Raw genomic sequence first — 18,084 nt, 5'->3', positions numbered from 1 at the left:
ACCATCGGACTAATTATACTTCTGAAATCATTTTTATGTAAGTAAAGCTAATACTGGATTACTTTTGAACTATGTTTCTTCCTGTATGCAGAAGTAAGATACACATTATGTGAGACGACTTTCCTGCTTACAACAAGTTACAGGTAACACTGAGATATATGGTACCTGAATAAATCTTTCGATCATACTTGAAAGTATAATTTCTACATTTTTATGCGAAATGCTTGTTGCTGTTTACAGCATCTGAAGGCACATCTGAAGATAAGGGATTCTCACATGAACAGGTTCTGCATTGTTTCTGTTCTTAGAGCTAGATAGAATTCTGAGATGACATAGGTGCTGCAAATATAAAATTTCCTATACTTACTTTTGTAACCAAACATCATGCTGTTATACAGAAGCAAGCATCATTAAGTAATCGCACCAGTTAGATTACGACACTGAAGAGGACCGCAGCAAGTCGGTCGTAACGTCGGCTTTTTAGCTGTTCTAGTAGTTACAACGACGCAGCCCAGTACTCAAAATTATTTTATCCAAAAATAACACTATTTTGTTAACACAGCATTCGATTTATTGTGAAGAGCCTATTAGAAAGCACAAATAAAAGCTGTATTTCAACTTCATTGCGACATTTACGTTCAATGATAAGAGCAAAAATTTATTATCATTGTAACAAAATTAAAATAACTTTAAAATGCTAAAAGAATTGAAACATTTTACGTTATTGCGAATCGTACTGTCTTACTTTAACAGTAATTAATGACTAAAAGGAGTTGCTTATGGCTTGGATGAGATTCCTCTCACGATGGTTAAGAGAATTTTACTACTTTACAAAGTATTTGTTTACATAGGTGAAGGCAAAATCATTTGCTATGACGTAAACTATTCCAGTACACAAACAAACGATATCGTATGTACCGTCGTACGAACGGAAGTGGAATGAGAGTAAATCCGCTATCGGCAGTTGCTGAAGTTGGTGACGGAGGTAGGGCAACCTACTTGGGGCGAATAAATGAAAGGATTATCAACTTTTTTGGATGTCGTGCCAGCTGTCGTGCAAATGTGCCAGTCCAAGAGTATTTCCATAGAGAAGTTTCTGGCAGGAGCAGCGGTGAGTGTACGCATGTGCATGTGTATTGAAGCATGATTTGAAGATCTGTGGAGTAGTAGCGTATCCGACTGAGAAGACACTTATGATCTGAGACAAGTGGCTTCAGGGGGATCGGCTGTTGCCAGCACTCCTCGCTCTGGGTGGGTGGGCAGTGAGCAGCTGCTCAGGCGAGAAGCGGAGAGCCTTCATCTTGCTGTTGCTGCTGCTGCCGCTCCTTCCTCGCACCTCGGTTCAGGAAAACCGCAATTCTGTAACAATAATTGTATTCTAAAAATTCGTACCCACAATTTCTTGATAATTACTTACACTGTTGGCCATTAAATTTGAATCATCTTGGAGACGGCACGCAACAAATGTCAAATTGGCAGGAGGAGTATACGCGCTATGGTATGCTAATTATTATCACTTGCCGGCCGGTGTGGCCGAGCGGTTCTAGGCGCTACAGTCTGGAACCGGGCGACCGCTATGGTCTCATGTTCGAATCCTGCCTCAGGCATGGATGATGATGATGATGTTTAGTTTGTGGGGCGCTCAACTGCGTGGTTATCAGCGCCCGTACAATTTCCCAACCTTTGCTCAGTCCAATTTCGCCACTTTCCTGGATGATGATGAAATGATGAGGACAACACAAACACCCAGTCATCTCGAGGCAGGTGAAAATCCCTGACCCCGCCGGGAATCGAACCCGGGACCCCGTGCTCGGGAAGCGAGAACGCTACCGCGAGACCACGAGCGGCGGACTCGGGCATGGATGTGTGTGATGTCCTTAGGTTAGTTAGGTTTAAGTAGTTCTAAGATCTAGGGGACTGATGACCTCAGATGTTAACTCCCATAGTGCTCAGAGCCATTTGAACCATTTTTATTATCGCTTCAGCACAACCGCACAAAGTAGTCATGAGTACCGCCAATTTCATGTTGTACATAAAATCTTCGTTCCCTGCGTCACACGTGTGGACTTTCGTTCATTATTTTTTTTCTCCGAAAATTGGCGTGTTTTTCCGCTTATAGACCGATGTTCTACAAGTGCGGACCTCCTAGTTCTTAGCCTTAAAATCAGGGCGCAGAAACTTGCAAGGTTCGATCCGTGTTATAGTTTACAGCTGGTGGTATGCAGAAAATGGTTATTTCTACAAATTGAGAAGGTATGGTTATAATTATTTTTGGTACTTTTGTATACATTGTGGGAGTGAGCAGTGATCAATGTTGCTACAAATATTTACTATCAAAAACAGTCTTCATCACAAATTATTTATTCCGGTGACAGGTTTCGACCACAACAGTGGTCATCTTCAGACAAATGAGTAACCTCCTTCTGGTGGTAAATCACTAGTAGTAAGTCACTAACGTTCGCTGACTATTCTAGATGTTGAGAATTAATTCAGACTTGTATAAAATTTGTTCGTTACTGTGAAACAGATCATTACCTGAAGGTCCTCTTACGTAGAACTCAGGTCATAATACATATCTGCTAATTTCAATTTGGCCTTCGATAATGGAGTACTGAAATGACTGTCGTATCTACATTATATAGCAATGCATGAGATATTAAGTGACGAATAATTTGAGGTTCTTTTTAATGACAGCAATGCGGAATTCTCTAATCGGAAAGATGACGAATTCCCGTTTGTGACTGAAGATTGTTTTGATCAACTTGAAAATGACTAGTAAACAATAAGAACATTAAGATACGACAGTAGCTAAGAGAAAAGGACTCCCTTGTACAGTGAATTCCTCTGACAGTGAAGACTTAGATAATATGCAAAATATGAATAAAAGGCGAAGAAGAACTATATTGCAACCAATTTCAGTAACTAGGTTTTAAAATTTTGGCTAACTATCAAATCTTCATGGGCCAAGGAATGGCTCAAGATGCAAAAAACCTGGAAGAAACATGTACTTAAAATCTGGAATGTATTTATATATTGTAAAAAATAATTTTGTTGTAGCTTATCATAAAACTTACCATAAAGATATATTTACTGGAATCAGCAAATTATTACTTGTTGCATATTATTTTATTATAATTATTTTCTTGTATTCATGAAGTTGTTTTAGAGCATCAACAAAAACCTCTATTAGAAATCATATAGCCCAAAAATATTAACATTAAGAATCCTATTCTAGTGTACTATAGCATATACAGTTTACTGTTTCAGAAGAAGATATTGCCGGATAAAATGTTACTATCGAAGAAGGGCGAAAGACAATACAAAGACTAGTACGTTTTCACGATAAGAGAGACCTGATGCCCACATATGTAAACATTCATATTCCAAATATTTCATATACATTTGTGTCATCCTTGCTTTGCTGGAAAATTTCCTTTGAATTCTTTTCATCTCAAGAGTGAAGAGAATAAGCGAAGATTATGCAACGCATTGAACAATAATGCGTCGCTTTCGATTGTTCTTTCTTTGTGAGAAGATCGTGTTATGGCTCGTATAACAAGGAATTTGGGATTTGGATTGGTGACCTAACGAAATTGCAGTTTATCGTGCCGCAGTATTGGTGCTCACGTTGACGGGGAGCGCATATCTGTCATATGAACGTGCAAATGATAGGTGTAGGAGGGCCATACTCAATCACATGGAGAATCTCAATGGAATAAGTCGATTAGCTCCCGAGAGGACAGACGTTGTTCAATCGTTTGTAGGATCGTACAGCCACGTCACATATTGGGTTGGTGCGTAAATTCGTAGCGTTTTTCAGTGGGTATAATAAACGTAACAGATGCACGTACCAGAGACTTTAGTCATCAATAATATATTCTCCTTCACTATTTACAAGTTTGCCAACGCTAGCGTAACTTGGGTCTTCCCCGCTGCTTGTAAACGTCACACGATGGTGGAATGATCACAGTTAATTTCCAGTTCTCGAGTATGTTGACGTGGATCATTGTGGATTAAGGTGTTTAAACGATCTTCATCAAACCCTGAAGGTCTTCCTTAATGTGGAGAGTCACTAATGTTAAAACGATCCTGCTTAAACCGAGAAAACCATTTTCTTGCCTTGCTCTTTGCAGTGGCATTATCAGCATACACGGCGCAAATATTTCTGGCTACCTCCGCTGCCATCACGCCTCTATTGAACTCCAACAGAGGAATATGTAGGAAATGTCTCGGTTCTTCAGCTTAGCACTCCATTTTCTAGAGACCACAGCTCCGTTCACTACCTCCAAATGAGAAAGAGACAATATGTAAACTCAAATAGCAACAGTGAAGTACAAATAAATATTAACAGTCGATAAATAAACCCATAGCAACCGGAATACCAAGATGCAAAACAAAAACTTTACTAACTTATGCACCAAACCAACCCTAATACTTTGAGTCAGAAAATGGGCTTGTTTGCAGCGAGACCAGTATCCACGAGGACACTGTCATGACGTCTGGAGCAGCACGGACTTGTGTTGGGACTACCGAATGATTTTAAAAACCGATTGGCCGGTCGATTGTTTTTCCTGTTATATCAATGTTTTCTCTTGTATTCGGGTTTGAATTATTTCATTTAAAAATTTTTTCAGTCTTTTTGGTTATACATGAACCATGATTAGGTTGGTAACTTTTTTTAAGAGACAAATAATTTATCTTATTTCAAGGAGAAAATAAAAAGCATATTTATACAAAAGTACTACTTTCAAAATTTATGTATTTATTTACTCAAATAAGGATTTTTCGGATTTTGTGCGTTAAATATGGACTTTTCGCTAGTTTTAAAAGGTTAATGATTGGTGCTATCTTATAAATTTATGTTTAAATAACTGAACAATTACTTTTTATTTAACTTTATTGAAGCACTGGCTCTCTTTTCCCGCTGGTTTGCACCTGTCACTGATAATTCTATTTCGGTAAATGCTGGTGACATAAACCGGAAGCATATATAGATATACATTTTTAATTGTTTGGTGATTTAATCACTTGCTTTTCAAGAATCTAATGCCGTTTGTCAATAGGTTTTTTTTTTGCTGAAATATTTGTCATAATTCATTAATTTTCTATGAATTTCTTAAATTAATCTAGTTTCATAATATAAATCATCTCACAAATATTTTATTTCGCATTGAATTTATCTTCAGTGTTACTTTTTGTAAGTCATATCATACCTTCCATTCCCACTCCACCGAGCGTTTCGGTCTTCTGACCCAATTCACTATTAAGAAAAGGACTGTTCGTAAATGCGGACCATAAACAGAACTGAAAGCCACTTATTGGCACTCAGCCGATACGTGAAACAACGGAGTGGACAGTTTTAATTTGACTGAATGGATAGTTTTCATTTGACTGAATGGACAGTTTTCATTCCGTTGCTCCCACAGACTGACTTCACCGAAAAGGATGAGTGAAATGTCCAACTGATACGTAAAGCTTCAACAGAGAGAATCGACTGTTTTCATTCAGTTTCTGTGATAGACAGGTTTCACATATAAGAATGAATTAATAATTCAATCTATACGAGAAATTGAAACCAAATGAGCCGATTGTTTTCCAGAATCGACTGAATCGATTGTTTTCAGTCGCTTGGTCCCACCACTACCATGGACTGTCGGCACAACGACCACTGTTGCGCCTTCCCTTGACGAGTCCAGTATCACGAGGGATATATCCATGCGTGAAGGCTCAAAGAAGAAGGAACGTTGCCAGACTACAGTCGTCATCGTTATGTGGTCCGAGCACCAGACGTGATGGTATGGCGTGCCACTCGGTATACAACACGAACAGGTATGGGGTGCTATTGGGTATACAACACGACCATCTTTAATTCACATAGCCGGTGGCTATGGTAAAGGAAGACTGCATGTTGCCCTTCCTGTCGTGGCTGACTTGATCAGAACGTTCTCCCAATCCTTCATCCACTTAAAACAGGGATGGGTTACTGAGAGACTGTCCAGCCTCCAAGGCTGGCTAAGGTGTTCCAAATAGTGAGCTTAGCTCGACCTCTGCGTACGATGCTAATTGCCTTCACCAAATCAGCCACCTGCCTGGAGGAACTCAGGATCGCCTCAGAACCTACACACAGTAATGACACTCGTGAACTTATAAAATGTAAAAACTGTGGCTAAACTAAATATATCCTCAGAATTCCCTCTTTCAGTCGTCACTGAAGGCACTAACTGAGAAATATTCTTCCAATCGTTATATCAGAGTTCTCTGCTACATATTTGTACTGCAAGAACGCATACTTTCATCAGTAAACTACAGTGATTAGTGCACTGAACAATGATCAATTAACAAATGTAAGATGTCCAAACACATTTCACTGCCTCTTGACGACAGACTTACTTGAAGGAGCTTCACAGAATTCTCAGACATTTGAAAGAGATACGTACATTGCGTTCTGAAGTGGTGTTTCCGTAAGTTAAGAAATAGGACCTGAGTATTGGGATTCTTCTACCATCATCGTCGCATGGTGCTTTGTGTGTTACTTCTTGTTAAACAACCAATATACTGATTTTTGTACTGCATAGCATGTTACGACTACACTAACAGTATTATTGTTCACCCTTGGTGTGAGCAGTGTTCGACCTAGATTATTAGCTTGGCTTGCTTCAGTGTCATAACGGTATGTCGTACAGCAGACGTTTAAAGCCCAAAAATTTACTAAGAACTGACCCTTAGATCTTTATAATGTACGAGGTGCATCCAGAAAGTAAGTTCTGATGACCGATAAAGAAAAGAAAAACATCACTAAGTAAGACATACTTTTTCGAATATTTACACAGACCGAACGGCTACTTCTCAGCATAGTCACCAGCATTGTTGACGCATTTATTGCAACGGATCACCATCAACTGTATCCTCATCTCATAGGAGTCTGCCGTCAACGTACGGAGCCCCGAAGTCACTCCAGAAAGTCACTCAACGTTTCGCTGTGGAAACATTTTCCTGCCAGAAAACGCTTCATGAGATGGAAGAGGTGAAAGTCACTTTAGACGGGGTCGGTCGGGGCTGTAGGGTAGATGATCGAAGATCTCCCACCCAAACTAATTCAACACATTTTGCATTACGTTGGGTGTATGGGATCCTGTATTTTCATGCACAAGGGTCTCTTGTTCTGGATCGCCCTCCTCAGATTTTTCAATACCTGACAATACCGATCAGCATTTACGACCTTCCGTCATGGTAAAAACTCACACAGGAGGATACCGCATCGATCCCAGAAGACAGTACATACAATTTTTTGGCAAAGACCGTCTGATTGAATTTGGTCTTCACAGGTGAACCACTACGCGGACCAGTGCGTGGATCGTTGTTTTGTTTCTGGTGGCACGCGACACACGTGTTCATCCCCAGTGACAACGTTGTCGACAAAGTCGCCATTTTTCTCTGCATACCACTGTTGTCAATGCTTTTTCCAGACGTTTGGTTTTGTGTTCATCTGTCATTTGCTTTGGCACCCATCTCGAACACACTTTATGAAAACTGAGTCACCGGGAGACAATTTCGTGCAGCAGTAAGCGACACATCTGGCGAACTGGCGAGTGAGTTCTGAAATTGTGTAGCGCTGGTTCTACAAAATTGCTTGCCACACACTTTCCATCAGTTCTGGTGTCAACAGGGATAGTTGGTCACTACGGCCTCCGTCATGAATATTGGTTCGTCCTATAGCGAACTGCCTGCTCCGTCTTCTGACCATAATGTCATGTCCATACACAGGGCGTAATTGACTATGGATCTCTGCTGGAGACTGCTTCTGAGCGTGCAAAAATTGGATAACTGCACGAACCTCGCTGTTGGAGGGAGATAGCAGCAGGGCAGCCATTTCATCCTGGCATTGTGCGGTAACCAATGCTATCACAAGACTTAAGACTGGTTCCCATTAGAGTGCGGCAGCGCGGCGCGCGTCAACGGCAGCGGCAAGCATTTTCCACGGTGATGAGGCGGCTCGCGGAATGGGTGTTCTCTCCTGGAAGCGGCAGACACCAGCGGCAGCCAATGACGGATCGTCATTAAGGTATGTGTGGGGACCCGCTGAAACGAGCAATGTTTTTCATCATTAACTATGCCATGAACCTACACGAAAGAAAGAGGAAATTGGATGAAGACATAGCAATTTTTTTTTCCTTTGCGGTATATTCTTTCACGTATTTCAGTATTCATGTTTTCTTATATCACCATAAACAGATTTGATGAATTGTCATGCATGATTGTTCTCTATCTCGCTATTACATCGACAAAATTTAGAAAACCGATCGCCCTAAAGCAAAAACTTGCTGTGACTCTCACAACAGCTTTTAGTGTTACAGTTTGCAATACCTAAATACAGTTTACTATAATGATAGTACATTAACTTCCATACGTTTTGTAACTGAAGATGACTGACAGTTGATCCTCAGTATTTACAATATTAAGAACATGTCTTTTAAAAACTCCGCGAGTGTGAGTTATTGAGACAATCAATAAAGTTCTATCACAATACTCAGATCCATCTTTAAACTGCCGTTGACACTATCATAACCAAGACGAACATAAAGCCAACACCCATCCATCACGACGGAACCAGTTCAGATGCCTATCGTCATCACAGACGACGGACAGATTGAAACAATGTACGATAAGATAGAAAAGGTTAACCATACAGTTAAGGAAGACAAAAATTTAAAATGTCATGAGAGACGGGAATTTGTTAGCAGGGATAGGAAGAGAAAGTAGTAGGAGAGCATGGGCTCAGGGAAAGGAATGAAAGGGGTAGCTACCTGGTAGAACTTCGCACAGGGCATAATTTAATCATCGTTGACACTTTGTTTAAAAATCACGAAAGACAGATGCATACGTGGAACAGAGTTTTCGAAACCAAATTTTAAATTTTATGCATTTCAAGATGCAAATTCACACTGACTGAACTGCAGATTACAACTAAACAGATAGTAAAAGGTAGCAAACTGAGGAGATGGAACCTGAATAAAGTAAGATCCTGAGGTTGTCGATGATCTCAAAGGGATAATTAGACAACGACTGACTGAAACGAAGAAAAGAATACACTGCAAGAAGAATGGATAACTTTGAGAGAAGAAATATTTAAGGCAGCAGAGGCAGAAAATGGAAAAAGGCACAGTAGAAATCCTTGGATAACACACGATGCATTGAATTTAAGTAACAACAGGGGAAAATATAAAAATACTGTAAATTAAGCAGGCAATAGGGAATACAGTTGTCTAAAAAATCACAATCACAGAAAGTGCAAAATCACAAATCAAGAATGGCTAGAAGGAAAAGTCAACAACTTTAAATTTCCTCCTAACTACTCTTGCTTTGCGATTTTGCAATTGGAAGAGATATACACCTATATATTGGTATATATGACAATTAAATTAAAAGAAACTTCGGAGCAAAGAGAAGTAACTGTACAAATACCAAGACCTCAGTCAGAAGTAAGCAAGTCAGAAATAAGCAAGCCGGAAGTAAGCAAAGAAGAGAAAGCTAGAAGGTGGAAGGAATATGGTGGAGGGAGGGGGGACGAGGGAAGCTACATAAACGAACTTGAGCACAATGTTAGATTCCTGTGATATGTCTGAACACGTGAGGCAATACTGATCCTACCACAAACCTCAGTGGTTATACTGAAGAAAGACAAACTTATGTATATATCATTTGTTGATTTAGAAAAAGCTTTTGACAATCTTGACTGGAATAAACAGAAACCGGACCACAGTTGTGACCGGTCAAGGACTTGAAAGGGAAGTAGTAGTAGTTGAGGACGCAGCAGCAGAGAGGATATAAAATGGAGCTGGCAGTAGTAAGAAAAGCGGTTCTGAAAAAGAAAAAATTGTTGACACTGATTATAAATTTAAATGTTGGAAAGTATTTTACGGAATATTTGTGTGGAGCGTAGCGCTGTATGTGAGTGAAACGTCGACTATAAACAATTCTGTTAAGAAGAATGCTTTTGAAATGTGGTTCTACAAAAGAATGCTCAAGATTAAATGTGTAGATCGTATAACTAATGAAGAGGTACTGAGTCAATCTGGGGAAAAGGGAGTTCGGATACAAATTGTAGAGGAAGACCAAAAGCTTAACAACGGTAAGCAGATTCGAATGGATGTAGGGAGATCGCTTATAAAACACTAATACGACCTATTCTTGAGTACTGATCGAACGTTTGGGATCCCTATCAGGTCGGATTGAGGGAGGACATAGAAGCAATTCAGAGGCGGGCTGCTAGATTTGTTACTGGTAGGTTTGATCATCACGCGAGTGTTACGGAAATGCTTCAGGAACTCGGGTGGGAGTCTCTAGAGGAAAGGAGGCGTTCTTTTCGTGAATCGCTACTGAGGAAATTTGGAGAACCAGCATTTGAGTCTGACTGCAGTACAATTTTATTGCCACCAACTTACATTTCGCGGAAAGACCACAAAGATAAGAAAAGAGAGATTAGGGCTCGTACAGAGGTATATAGGCAGTCATTTATCCCTCGTTCTGTTTGGGAGTGGAACAGGGAGAGAAAATGCTAGTTGTGGTACGAGGTACCCTCCGCCACGCACCCTATGGTGGATGCGGAGTATGTATGTAGATGTAGATGTAGATGTACGATGCAGTAGTTATGTAGAAATGAAGATGCCTGCACAGGATAGACTAGTGTGGAGCGCTGTATCAACGTGATCTTCAAGCTGTAAATCTCAACAAATAAGTAGTGAGACGAATTGATTTTCTTGTTAACGCAACCCAGTAGAAACTAGAAATACCTTTCATTAGCCAGGTCAGTTACATACTTATTGCCAGAATATTTGTTTAGTACAGTGTCTAGTACATTTTACTTGTATTGTATTTGTGTATACATGTCAATTACTCGCTGCAAACAGTCTTATGTTAGGAAAAATTTACAACTTGAGTGCAGTTTTGGAGGAGGAGCTTAGGGGCGCTCAGCGCCGAGATTATCAGAGCAATGCAGTTTTCTTATGGCGACTGTCAGCAAACGATGAGGCTGAATTACTGTGTTGGCTACTCTGCAATTTGTGGCACTTTCCAGAAGATATCAATTTCTTCATAAACCATCAACCAATGACGGATCACGTATTATCCATGACTTTTGAATGCACTAGCAAATCTCAAACTATGTAGATGTCATCGATGGCAAATATATCGTAATATAGTTCTGAAAATGTATATTTCAAATATCATGTGGCCATTCTCAGGCCTATTAAAGGATCCACTATCACCGTGTGAAACTATTTTAAATTACAGATTAAGCTAAACTATTACGGATATTTTAGCACCCGTGACTGTTAAGTGAATGTAAATACATAAAACTCCAACCAGTCACTTTTATTTATTATTCCATGAACCGGTCTTCGAAACTTTTCAGCTTCATTTTCAGATGGTTTTCCAGAAGTTACATATCTATTTCTAACATAATGCTGGGTGCTGGCTCTGTGACGAGAAGATGGGATATGCTTTAATGTATCGTCATGAGTATTGTTTATCTGTCGATATGGATGCAAAACTGTTTTAGCTTTGTACTTACTTCCACAGTACGGGCGGCTTTTTCTGTTAGAATCCGTCTCTCTGCTTTCACTGTGATGGCCAGTTGGTACATCTCTTCACACACTTTTACACTGTATGTATGCATTTACACTGTGACAGTGAAACTTTGCCAGCACCCAGCATGTGCTATATAACTGTTGCTTGTTACAAAGACCTTGACACGAAGATATTAAATAGACCTGTTTTGCTCAGACCTGTTATTTGTTTTTGTTTGCATGTGTTAAAGTCAATATATGGGCCAAAACTTTAATCAGAACTGGCACACTAAATTACTACAAGAGCAAACTTCAAGTGATCTGGTGTCTTATTTCTATTCGCACATTAATTTATAATAATGCCGATTACATATCAACTTATAATACAGTCAGTTTATGAGCAAATACTTTAATCAAGATTGGCATTAACGTGAATGCCCAGGAATAAAGTTATACAGAGTTATAGCATTTGCAACGAAATGCAGCTGTTTGTTTGATCATGAACTATATATTTAAATTTAAACCAATCACAAAACTTCAAATAAACTGTTGAGTTACATCTGTTCTTACATTAAAGTGATCTGGAATACTAGTAAAGGCAGGTTCTGTTTATTTCAGCTGGAGGCAATTTGTATAAAAGTTATACTATTTGTAAGGAACTGCAACTGTTTATATTGTTTAAATTTAAAACAAGAACAACATTTCAAATGAACTGTTGACTTATTTCTGTTCCTACACTTCACAAAATTTTAAAATGCATGTTACGCTGTTATCGTTGTCAGTTAATATGGTGCATGTATCACCAGCCACGCAGAGGGTTGCCCATAGGCCAGCATATGAAAAACATGTAGCTAGAATATGTTGCACCGAAAACTGTATTCCATAGGCTCCACACATCGGTGGTCATCCAGCCGGAGAAATGGACAGTATCCTATTCTTAATCAACTGAGTATCATTTCCTTTCATTGGTGAAACTGGTATTAGGTTCGCCGTGCCTGTGCGCTCGATTTGATTGACCGCAGTTTGCCGACCGCTCGTCATCTCACTGACGCGTGATCCTTCGCCCGACAGGGAGATGTATCATGCACAAGGTTGGCGCACCGAAACGCAACCGCTCCTCTACAAGTTTCCCTAGCTGCTTTGTCAGCTGCATTATTTTCCCGTATCCTAACTGTCCCGCTACCTAGTAGAATAGCACTTCTATGTCTTGTTTTTGAATCTGTTGCAAGTCTGTATAAGTTTTTCTACTGAAGTTATTTATTGTACAGATTGCAAGGCACTGCGCGAGGAGATGAGAAATTTTCTGTTGCGACAGCGTCTCACCCGCTTCTTTCCTTTCAGGACTGCGTGTACTTCGGGTTCACAATTTCTTATTTGTTTCGGGAGGCGGGCCCTGAAGACCATACCACGGAAGACAGCTCAACAGCCGTGTGTAAACTCCTGCTTAGGTGCATCCCTGTATATGACGATAAAAACTTGACACAGTCTTAAAATTGAGAAAAAGGAAAGAAACGTAATGTGCAGTACACGATTTCTTTCGTTCTGTCAGGCTTCAAATCACTTTGAGTCTCTGAAGACGTCATGGTGGCAATCTTCTTCATCCCTGTTTTGTTACCATAAGCTCTCATACATCTAGGTCGATAAGATATTCTTTTCACATATCCCGTGTGGATTAGTCGCACGTGGCCGCCTCGTGAATATCCGTTCAATGTTTTAACGATGCATCACACTAAATAGCAATGACTGGGGATATGCTAATTTTTTCAAGGCCTTTCTTTCCATGGGGAGCCGTCCTCGTTGACTACATTAGTGAAGTTCTGATCCATACGCAGCGCTGGCACAGTCTAGTCGAGATATTGAAAAAGTTCTATAAAACTGCGCTCGACGGGACCTGTCTCTGCCTCAAATATTCCCGCAGGCCTCAAATATTCCCGCAGAGGCATTCAAAAATAATATTATGCCCTTTGTTCTTAGGTGTTTTAGGTACGATAGCAAAGATATTTTCGTGTCGAACATTAGGCCCAGAAATCGCACACATTCCTTAAAAGTTAGGACTTTGTTATCCATTCTGGGAGATGTTTGTTTATAACCCCGACGTGAAAGGTTAAAATTTACACAAATAGTTTTCCCTGATGAGAACCCAAAACCATTTTATTAACCCATTTTTCTGCTGTAGTTGCTGCATTGTGGCTGTAAGATTGAATGAACAAAAGAAAATGTCCAACTCATCCACTTTTGACAGGCGTCTTGACTGCATATGTGATGTCAGTGACAACAATTGCAACTAGTGTCACACGTAGCACACGGCCTTGCGGAACTGCGTTCTCCCCAATGAGAGTGATCTGGTGGTAGTGGGAGTACGCTTCCAATTCCTGTCGAGTTCGAGATGGCGTCAGTTTCTGGGCACATATTTTTTCGAACATGACGAAAATTTCATCCTGGTTCGTTTATCACTTCTACCGAAGGAAATCGCACGTTCTGTTTCTGATTGATACACTGAAGCAGTCCTGATCGATAAAATGGCAGTGTCTCTGTCTACTATAATCACACTGCCATGTAGAACTCAGTGGAGCCTCAGAAGGCCGCTATGTATCTGATACATGAATTGACAACAAGCGTCCCTCTGTAATGAATAAATTTTATTGCCCTGTAAGTTGGTTAGTGTTCTTCTGGATGTTGGCGACAGACGTTGCTCGGTATTCTACTGCCACGTTTGTGCTGTGCAAGTGAGAGAGGAGAGGAGAGATGTCTCCAGAGAACTATGAGGAGCGGTCAAATGAAAGCGAGATCGATGGAAAAATGTGCGTAAACTGTTTACTATTTCACATAAAATAATGGCCGTAACGGTTAACACATGGGCTGGGTAAAAAATAGTGGCTACACTGTTGTATTTCATACTAGACTTTACACGTTCACAGTCTTACATACCCATAATATAATCACCTCGCATCTCGATCACTTCCCCACCCCCCACCCTCCCACACACATGGAAGGTCTCGTGTACCGTCAGCGCGTCCGTCTCTTTCGAAGTCTCGCAAGAACCTCCCTGTGATACGGACGATGTCTTCTCTCACATCGGGTACTGCATGTAATGATCGCGGTACAACAGTGGCAACGTTACGCACTCGCAGTGGAATTGCTCAATCGCTACAGCAGGGAACGCGAAGACTGGGCTCGGTATTACGAACGACGATTAAAGCGACAATCCAATGAATGGAAACGCCATGGTTTTCATCGCCCATAAATGAGCTTGTCTCAAAGTGGTTGTTATTGTGGCTTACGATATCCGTGGGTTAATTCTGTAATATGTTGTTACTACATGGGCAGACGGTTAGTGCCGCCTGCTACTGCGATTTCTTGTGACATCACCGTTTACCTGCTCTAAGAAGAAAGTGGCGGCACCTTTTGGCACTGCATCCATCATCCTTTATGACAGTGCACGATGCCACACGGCAAACACCGTGTAGGAACGCCTGCATACGTGGGGGTGGGAGATACTGGAGCATCCATCGTTTCACCCGATATGAGTCCGTGCGATTACGACCTGTCCACCAAAGGGAAGGAACCTTTCTGTTACACGTGCAACAACGCAAGAGAAGATATCATCCGTGCTATACGGCGATCCTTGCGGGACATCGACAAACAAGAACGCGCTGACGGTGTACGAGGCATCCCATCTACGAGGGCGGGGGGGGGGGGGGGGGGAGGAGATCAAGATGCGGGGCGATTATATTAAGGGCATGTATACGGTGAACGACTGTCAATAAAGTCTGGCACGAATTATAACAATGTTGCCGCTACTTTTTATCCAAACCATCTACATTTATCCCACTGTGAGACAATACGGTCAACGCCTTCACCGAGAAATGTTTGCGGTTGCCTACGGAACCGTGATTGTTCCCGGGCGTACAACCTCTACCTCCTATGCAAATCGATGGCCACGAATGTCTTCCTTCAGGGCTCCAAACACATGGAGAGCGAGCGCATGGGAAGAGTTTGGATACAATCATGGTTCCGTAGGCAGTGTCATGCTTCCATGAAGGTATTTACCGTCTTGTCTCGCAACGGGATAAATATATTACTAGGTATGACTATTACTTTTGGAATAATAAGAATTTACTTACTTTTTTCTATCTGTCTCGTTTTCATTTGATTGCCACTTACAGAAAATGACTCCGCTTGCTAAAGAGATATCGGACGGGTCCGTTTCTAAAGTTGGATATTGCCGTTCTGGAAACGTTCGCAGTCGTTATCATTGTAGCATGACACTGAAACCTTGGAGACGAAATAAACGGTATAATTTTCTGCTCAGAGCATGACAAGCAACTGAATCTAAATTAGTGAGCAACTGCAAAGGCCACACACAGTATTCTACATCACGCTCGGCAATGTAATATCAGAATAGTCTAAACCTGTAGTTTAGTAGACTCAAAGTTAGCTCTACATATACGTGAGAGTTCTCAATAAAAATTTCGAAGAAAAAGTCTGTACTGCAAATACAGGCGAGTGGGCGCCAATGAACAATATCAACTTCATACAGCATTAACAAAGAATTTGTGCTCGTGAACAACAGAGTAGCGATCAGCAATGACAAGGTACTTAATTCTGTCACTGGAGTGACAATGTTAAGCGCGAGGTAAGCGGCAATTACGAGGATTATTTCTTCAACAATTCTTTATTGAACAAAATGAGAATTAAACAAACGAAATAATGGTGTTTTATCTAAAGATGCTATTTTTACACATAATCTCCATCCCGTTCTATGGTCTCCCTCCAGCGGGAAACAATGGCATGTATGCCCTGTCGGTACCAATCCTTGTCCTGCTAGCGGAGTCAGTACTTCACTGTGTGAATCACCTCCTCATCGCCCTCAAAATGTCTTCCACGAATGACATCCTTTAATGGCCCTAACAAGTGGAAGTCCGAAGGGGCTAAGTCAGGGCTGTAGGGTTACAGCCGTGGATGGTCTCCCCGACCGCTGCAAATCGTGGAGCTCCGCCGAAACGCCTTCTGGTGACCTAACCCTCCGTGTCGAGCGACTAACTGTACTTCTGTTGACAACAGATGCTCCATAGACTTTGCACAAGCGTTTGTGAATATTCCCCACAGTTTCTTTTTCTGCAGTGAGAAATTCAAGGACGGCACGTTGCTTGTAACGTACATCAACTACAGACGCCATTTTGAAACTGTCCTGAAGCTCCGCTATCCGTCGCAAGTGACGGAAACTTGGCGCGCTCACTCAGAAGACTTCAAACAATACAAACGTAACGTATCGCATTCGTAGCAGTTTGCGGCTGAGAAAAAAATTGCGGTGCATTACTTTCTGGACAACCCCCGTAGTTAAAACATACAGGGTGTAACGGGTATAAGAGCAGATAGTTTTATATTTGGCACCTTAATATGTACGCCCGTCGGTCGGTGTGCTGGTTGTTTTTTCTCTTTGTGGAACAGTCTTCCCAGAAACACGTTACATACATCTACATCTACATCTACGTGATTATTCTGCTATTCACAATAAAGTGCCTCGCAGAAGGTTCAGTGAACTACCTTCAAGTTGTTTCTTTACCGTTCCATTCTCGAACGTAGCGCTGGAAAAACGAGCACTTAAATTTTTCTGTGCGAGTAGAAATTGTAAATTTGTGGTATGGGACTGTGGGACCAAACTACTGAGGTCATCGGTCCCTAGGCTTACACACTAATTAATCTAACTTAACCTAACTTACTCTAAGGACAACACACACACCCATCCCATGCCCGAGGAAAGACTCGAACCTACGACGGAGGGGGGGGGGGGGGGGGGGGGGAATGGTTCAAATGGCTCTCAGCACTATGGGACTTAACATCTATGGTCATCAGTCCCCTAGAACTTAGAACTACTTAAACCTAACTAACCTAAGGACAGCACACAACACCAAGTCATCACGAGGCAGAGAAAATCCCTGACCTCGCCGGGAATCGAACCCGGGAACCCTGGCGCGGGAAGCGAGACCGCTACCGCACGACCACGAGCTGTGGACTGGAGGGGTGGGGGGGGGGGAGCCTCGCGGGCCGTGACAAGACGCCCTAGACTGCGCGGCTCTGTGCGATCCCTGATTTCTCTTATTTTATCGTGATGATCACTTCTCCCCATGTAGGTGGGTGCCAACAGAATGTTTTCGCAATCGGAGGAGAAAACTGGTGATTGAAATTTCATGAGATGACCCCGTCGCAACGAAAAACGCCTTTGTTTTAATGACTGCCACTCCAATTCATGCATCATGTCTGTGGCACCATCTCCCCAATTTCCCGATAATACAAAACGAGCTGCCCTTATTTGTACTTTTTCAATGTCATCTGTCAGTCCCACCTGATGCGGATCCCACACCGTACAGCAATACCCCAGAATAGGGCGAACGAGCGTGGTGTAAGCAGTCTCTTTACTAGACCTGTTGCACCTTCTAAGTGCTCTGCCAATGAATCGCAGTCTTTGGTTAGTTCTACCCACGACACCATCTATGTGATTGTTCCAATTTAGGTTATT

General features: G+C 41.5%; 1 protein-coding gene across 1 annotated transcript in view; it reads right to left on the bottom strand.

Annotated features, from left to right (window-relative positions):
* Window positions 1-1,224: 1,224 nt before the first annotated feature.
* Window positions 1,225-18,084, bottom strand: part of LOC126162530 (proton-coupled folate transporter-like) — an 81,943-nt gene continuing 65,083 nt past the window's right edge. Inside the window, exon 11 of the mRNA XM_049919105.1 lies at window positions 1,225-1,359. Coding sequence (XP_049775062.1) covers window positions 1,275-1,359 — 85 coding nt within the window. The 3' untranslated portion in view covers window positions 1,225-1,274. The remainder of the gene's footprint in view (window positions 1,360-18,084) is intronic.

The sequence above is a fragment of the Schistocerca cancellata genome, chromosome 1 (assembly GCF_023864275.1).
Source record: "Schistocerca cancellata isolate TAMUIC-IGC-003103 chromosome 1, iqSchCanc2.1, whole genome shotgun sequence".
Classification (NCBI taxonomy): domain Eukaryota; kingdom Metazoa; phylum Arthropoda; class Insecta; order Orthoptera; family Acrididae; genus Schistocerca; species Schistocerca cancellata.
This window is presented reverse-complemented; position numbering and strand designations above follow the sequence as displayed.